At 42.8% G+C, this 7,375-nt stretch overlaps 1 protein-coding gene across 1 annotated transcript; it reads left to right on the top strand.

Moving 5' to 3' along the window:
- The first annotated feature begins 3,051 nt into the window (after positions 1-3,051).
- Positions 3,052-6,810, top strand: LOC107603251 (la-related protein 1-like). Its single transcript, XM_016296011.1, has 4 exons — positions 3,052-3,448; positions 3,488-3,703; positions 6,238-6,299; positions 6,637-6,810. Exons 1-4 carry the CDS (start codon positions 3,400-3,402, stop codon positions 6,793-6,795), a joined length of 486 nt encoding a protein of 161 aa, XP_016151497.1. The 5' UTR covers positions 3,052-3,399; the 3' UTR covers positions 6,796-6,810.
- Positions 6,811-7,375: the final 565 nt, after the last annotated feature.

Genomic DNA, 7,375 nt, shown 5'->3' with positions numbered 1-7,375 from the left:
GATTTCTGTCATTCCATAATATATTTACTGTACATATACCATGGTCTGTGTGAATACTGGATTCTGATTGGCTGGAAGGCGTGTGTTCAAACCACTGAATCCACATGTAGCTCCAGTCATTTTATTCTGTATTAATGCACTGCTCTCTCTAAAACACACACACACACACTGAGACACACACACACACACACACACACACACACACACACTCACAGAACGTTCACAAAGAGCATCGCCGACTACTACAGCTCTGGACTGGTGTTTAGAAGCACAGCTTTGCTTGCGTGACTCTTGAGCAAAATAATCAAGCTAACATGCAGAACAGTTGATTTCTGTCATTCCATAATATATTTACTGTACATATACCATGGTCTGTGTGAATACTGGATTCTGATTGGCTGGAAGGCGTGTGTTCAAACCACTGAATCCACATGTCATTTTATTCTGTATTAATGCACTGCTCTCTCTAAAACACACACACACACACTGAGACACACACACACACACACACACTCACACACACACACAATTAAAAAAATTACATTAAAAAAATAGAAGCAAGCAAGAAACCACTACGTCAAATTATGAAGACATGTTTGATTATCCAATAACCACTCTTTTATTGATTCAGAGAAAGAAGCAAAAGATATTTCTTAGTTCAATAGGTATAGTACTCCAGGTATGTACTGCTCTATAGCAAAATGCTGACTGCCCAAAAGCACTTCTTCTATGTGGCATTATATAGTCCCCTCTAGTAGTGGCTCTAGTAAATTCTTGTTCAAGCTCTTGTTCTGTCCAGGCTGGACTATTGCAATGTTCTCTAGGCAGGTCTTCCAGCCACTTCTATCAAACCTATACAATTAATTCAGAAGATTAATTTTTAACGAGCTGAAAAGAACGCATGTCACTCCTCTGTTTATCAATCTGCACTGGCTACCAGTAGCTGCTCGCATAAGATTCAAGGCATTAATGTTTGCCTACAAAACCACCATTGGCTCTGCACCCCTTTACCTAAATTCATGACTTCAGAGTTATGTGGCTCTAGAAGCTTGCGTTCTGCAAGTGAACGTCGCTTTATTGTTCATCACAAAGAGGCACAAAATCACTTTCACAGACTTCTACATTAACTGTTCCCTCCTGGTGGAGTGACCTGCCCAACTCAATCCCAGCAGCTGAGTCCTTACCCATCTTCAAGCATCGGCTAAAAACACATCTTTACTTGACCCTCTAACTCTAGCACTCTCTATTCTAATTCTATTCTTTAAAAAAAAGTGCCCCTTTTAGACTCGCGCTCTATTCATTTACTAACTGCTTGTTTTCTTAAAAAAAACGAACACTAGCTTCTCTATTCTTTTTCTATTCTATCTGTTTTCTTTTTATTTATTATATAATTTAAAAAGCCTTGCTACATGTACTGCGTTAGGGGTGTGCAATATGACGATTTTTGATCGTGGACGATAACAATGTCTCCACGATCTGCTTTTGAATAAATATGGCAGTATCGTGCTACAGCGCACATTCTATCAGCTGCATTTACACAATGTTCACGTTTTTTGAAGTCTGTAGGTGTCCAGGTACAGAAAACGTATAATTAAATGTAAAATAGCACTGCATAGTCTTCACTGTAAAAATGAAATATACAGTCAAACCAAAATGTATTCAGACACATTTCTCACATTATCACAGTTCATTGGCTATAGTTCAGAAAATGGTAATAAAATATGAGAAGTTAAACTGAGTCAGAACAAATTCAGCTTGATAATGTCAGATAACTTTGATAGAAAGGTAAAGGATTACAATCAACCTGTTAGTATGACAATATTTACACAACTATCAATACTTTGTCGAACAATTACCAAGCAATGCTTACTTTTGCTCAGTCTGGGGTGTAAAAAGCTCGCATTAGCAATTAAAGAAAACATGCTCAGGATTCTTGGATTAACATTACAGCAGCCAGTAAATTAGGCGCGGTCACTTTAAGAGACAATGCATTCATTATAATGATACACATCCGATTTCTTTTCTTTTCTTTTTGTTTACTTTCACTTTTTTCGAGGATACTCTCCGAGATGTATTTGGTAGAAGAGCAAGAAGAGGCAAATGCGGTGTTCAAGCGCTTTGAGACGCGGCTCTCTGTGTGCGCACCGAACGCGGCGCGCGAGTACTCAGTTGAGTTTTTCCGCGTCTTGTGTTTGAATGTTTTAAACTCTTTTGAATGTTTAAATTGGTAAGGCTTAAAGACAGTGCAAATGATAAGATTTCGTGACGATGCGCAGCCCGTCAACTGTCCTGAGCGCCTTTTTAGGCTGGCCTCGGGAGCAAAGGATTTCATAAAGCTTCGTCTGGAAATTACGTTTTATTTTGATCATGTTGTCAAAACACGCAATAGTGAGGGGCGTTGATACCGTTTCCTATGCAGTGATGCTAGCCAATCATAACAGCGCTGATTACTGACCAGCCTTAAAGGACACGCCCCTAAAAACAGCTGGTTTCAGAGAGATTGAGGGTTGAAAATTATCATTTTCCCACATATTTATGTTTATTTGTGCAAAGACAGTGCAAATGATAAGATTTCGTGACGATGCGCAGCCCGTCAACTGTCCTGAGCGCCTTTTTAGGCTGGCCTCGGGAGCAAAGGATTTCATAAAGCTTCGTCTGGAAATTACGTTTTATTTTGATCATGTTGTCAAAACACGCAATAGTGAGGGGCGTTGATACCGTTTCCTATGCAGTGATGCTAGCCAATCATAACAGCGCTGATTACTGACGAGCCTTAAAGGACACGCCCCTAAAAACAGCTGGTTTGAGAGAGATTGAGGGTTGAAAATTATCATTTTCCCACATATTTATGTTTATTTGTGCAAAAAAAATCTTTATTTAAATTATAAGTAAACCTCAGGGAACATATTACAATAACAAACAAAAAAATCATGTCATGGCCCCTTTAAGTGAAAATATTACTCAACACAGTTTTCACGATTCGGAACTAACAAATACTGTTTGTGATGTATATAAGTGATGCGCTCAGTTGTATAGTGACCTGTGTTATAAGTGCTGCTGTTTTAGTTTACAGAGTCCTCATGTTCAGAAAATCAAACCTATTCACAACAAGCTGAGGCGCGGCGCTGCGTGCGCGCACACACGCCGTCTGCAGGGCAGTCACGTGACGTCACGCGTACGTGCGCGCTCACGTTCAACGCGTGGTTCTTTCACGTTGCCGCAAGTAGCGAAGCCTAGCCCGAGTTTTTAAAGCTTCCCGGCGCTCTTTTACATGTTTTAACTGCACTCCACCACTCTGCGTCTTAGACTGAAGCCGGCTGGTCTAGGGGTGGAGTGGCGCGTCGAGCGGCGATCGTTTGGCAGCACATTGCGGCGGGTTTGAGGCGTTTGTGAGGAGAAATGGCCACTGAGGTGGAGCCCGTGCTACCGAGAAGCGCGCTGCTCCAGCAGCAGCAGCAGAGGGAGGAGGAGGAGGAGGAGGAGGAGGAGCAGGAGCAGGAGCGATGCCAGGCCCAGACAGACGGAGGAGTCCTGGTGAAGGAGCAAAGCCTCGAACGCGCGGAAGACGAGAGCAACAGCCCGGCGAAGGAGAGCCCCGCTCCGGCGGAAGAAGACGCCTCAAAGAAGGAGTTTACCGAGGCTCCGCCGCCCAAGCTGAACCCCTGGACGAAGAAGATGAGCGGAGTCAACGGACAGATCACCGGTAACTGTGTGTGTGTGTGTGTGTGTGTGTGTGTGTGTGTGTGTGAGTGAGTGAGTGTGTGCAGTGTTTGTGAGTAACGCTAGCTTCTGCGGTTCTCAGGAGACACAGATGACAGCGAGTTAGGCCTCGAGTCGTTGATTCAGGGCTTCACACATCAGCGCGTTCATATATAGATCTGCGAATGCACAACACAGCTGATTGATTGATTGTGGTTCGAGCTGCATCTGAGACACTGAACGTCTTGTTATTCTCCGCCTTTGCCGCATTTCTGAACAAATGGCTATCGGGTTAGCATTAGCATGAGCGGCCTGCTCTGTTTGAGCTCGTCTGACAGCCCAGAAGCGACGGCGCTGTATCAGCAGAGAGCTGCACAAACCCTGAAGTATTGAGCGTGTTATGCTGTCAGAGCAGATGCGTGTATGTGTATGATATTAAGCTGTATTCGCCTGTATACGGTTGCAGAAGGACACGTGTGAGATGCACGTGCTTGTCACGCACTCTGTCGCGATGCTGAACACACACACACACACGTGTCTGTTAGCCGTTAGCAGTTAGCCTGTGAGCTCTCCTGATGAATACTCATCATTGACACTACTGTAAATATGCAGGCGGACCTCATTGAGCGCAGTGCGTTATATCAGCAGAAGCAGACAGTGCTGTGGTGCTAGCATTGAGCTGCTATCCCAGAGTTCCTCAGCATGAGGAGGACAGCTGGTGTGTGGCATGTGATCAGAGGCTGTGCTGCTTCAGTGTGTCTCAGGCTGATGCACCATCATCATCTCAGCTCTGAAGAGTGTGCCAGTCAGTCTGCGGACACCTTTTACATTTGAATGATTGCTTCACTGAGCTCAGTAGATTGAGTGTTGGTTTTGCATGTGTAATGTTAGTGATGCTGTATATAGCGATGGGCCCCGGGCTCTGTAGGGGACATTCTCAGAGCATTTAGTAGATTTGGAAGTTAAATGCATCTGGTATTAAGAGCTGCAACCCAAGAAAAAAGCCTTTGCGTTGATTTTCACATGCACTCGAAGCTCTTTCTAGTTGTGATGTAGTGTCTCAGTCCACATTTACACACACACACTGGCGTTTTAGGAAGCCAAACTATTAAAAATATACTTTTATATGTTTACGATGATGCTTAAGACTGTAATGTGTTACTGTTACATCGCAGCTGCACTGTAAACTCTTTACAGTACGGCAGTGCAATTGTTTTCTTCACTTGCAGGAGTTTAACCCTTGAGCTGCTGTTTTGACGGAAAGCTGAGTGAAAAAAACACATTTACAAATGCGTCTCGTTACAAATCTAGTGAAATACGCCACACAGATGTTGGAAATGATGTGAAGGTGAAAACAGTGCGTTTCTTGATGCACGCAGCGTTGATGTAATTTCGTCTGAAACGGTAAAGCTGCCGTCGCACTATACACTGAGCGTGCAACATGTCTTCGTAAATCTTTTTAAAAACTCAACACATAAATAATAATAATACACTAGGGGTGCTCCGATCAGGGTTTTGGAGGCCGATCACAGAAAGCAGTATCTGCCGATACCGATCTTTTTAAAGCCGCCTTTTTATCATTTATAACTATTTATAGTGATACTCCAATCAGGATTTTTAGACATTTATTCAGGGCCTGAATTTCATTTTTGTAAATGTGGGCACTCTCGTCAGCTTTCAGGAGTCCGCTACTGATCCGTGTTTACCACAGACACAACAGTTATCCATTATATTGATTTAAAATCCAAACATTGTCACTGAAAATGCTTTTTCAGCATTGCAGTTCTTTTTACACGATACAGTCTTTCACAGACATGTTTAAACACTAAATATAAGCAACACATTATTCAATGTTTTTTACTTTCGCATTTACTTCTAACAAAATTTTCCTTTATTTGTTCAGGGACAACGCACAACGACAGTGTTGAGCCAGAGTTAGCTATAAAGCTAATTTGCATCTGCAGTCCCTGGGCAGGATGTTTTTACAAAATTACAATATTAAGTCACAAACAATACAACACATACAATATCACATCATTCTACATTAAATTACAAAGCCACGTCAATGATCACTTATTTGATTTTCCTTAAGCCATACTTTAAGCACAGTTTTAAAAATACGAAATGTTGTACACTCTCTAATTATAAATAAAGTATTAAATTCCATCGTTCTGCTGCTCTAACTGAAAAAGCCGATTGTCCAAAAACAGATTTTCACAGCTTGTTTATAAATCGTATGTAATGGTTTTAACGTAGTTATACTTGTATGTGACGTTACGTTATAGTGACGTCTCTGCGCGGCTGAAACACTGATCGAGCGATTACACGAGACAGGAGACGGATTGTAAAGTTGTATTCTTTTAACTTGCCTTCGGATGTTTAGTCATGTTTATTTTGTCATGAAATTCTGTGTTGTGTATTTACATTTTTCTGGCTATCAAATGAAGGCATGAAACATTAATAGAACCTATTTTGAATCATTTAAAGCTATAATCTGAGCTGTTTGTGATTGTCGTGCTCTCTCTTCTGCTGCTCTAGAGCATTCTGGGCCCACGAAGGTGGTGAAGGCGGGAAACGCGAGAATGAGACGCGGCGGGAAGGTGAGTGACGTTCATCTGCATCTGCAGCAGACACATTTAGCAGATTAACAGACTAAACTGAGTGAATAAAAATGTTCCAATGGCAGCTAACAGAACAAATTGTAGTAAGTATATGCTGAATCTGTTATAATTATGAGGGGTCCTTGGAAGATTTTCTCCTCTGTAAGGGGTCCCTGGCCCCAAAAGGGTTGAGAACCCCTGAATGAGTTTTGGAGGTGATGGATTTGATTGGGCAGCTTCCGGCAGCCGTAGGAAACGACAGAAGTGCTGTGTGTTTTACAGAAGTGCTGTGAATGAGAGTCTGCTCTTGTGATTAGCGTTCACACTGTTTTTGAAGGTGGGGGATTTTGGAGATGCAAACAACTGGCCGACACCTGGAGAGATCGCTACGAAGGAAGTCCAGGTACCACAGCGTCAGAAATCTTCAATCTCAACCATAATCCCAAATGATTTTCTGTCTGAATGCATATACGGCTTTGATGGACTCTGGAAGTAAAGAAACTCTCCGGTAGAGACGGGTTCCTTTAATGCAGAGCTGATCTAGCGGGGTTCCCACGCATCCTGGAGAACCTGAAAAATTGAAAGATTGCCGCTGTATAATCCATACTAAAGCCTGGCTCACACTACAGGATTTTTAGCCCCGATTTCCCCCTCCCGAGAATCGGCGCAAAAATCTTGTCGAGCCCCTCGATCGCTCCCGATGTTCGGCCGGATTATCTGGTAATGTGAGGCGTTCACAGATCGAATCTTGCACCTCCCGATCTGCCTCCACACAAATCGGGACCGCCATGTTTGATATTTAGGATGACGGTGGCTATATGATTACATCAGTACTTCCACAATAGCCAATGCGCGACTGCAAAACAGCGACTGTACGGCCCCGTTGGATAGTGGAGACGGAGGAAACTGCTTCTTGATGTTTTGTAGTAACACGACTGTCTGTATAATGTGTCGAAAACGTATCAGAAACACTGCATCACTGCTGTTCCATAAGCGCCACCTGCTGGCAGAGAGTGAATTTGCGCTCTCAATCAGCCAGTGTGCTGTTTTTGTTTCCTGCAGATATTTTTTATGTA

This window comes from Sinocyclocheilus grahami, unplaced genomic scaffold (genome assembly GCF_001515645.1).
Source record: "Sinocyclocheilus grahami isolate Dianchi unplaced genomic scaffold, SAMN03320097.WGS_v1.1 scaffold343.1, whole genome shotgun sequence".
NCBI classification, from domain to species: Eukaryota; Metazoa; Chordata; class Actinopteri; order Cypriniformes; family Cyprinidae; genus Sinocyclocheilus; species Sinocyclocheilus grahami.
This window is presented reverse-complemented; position numbering and strand designations above follow the sequence as displayed.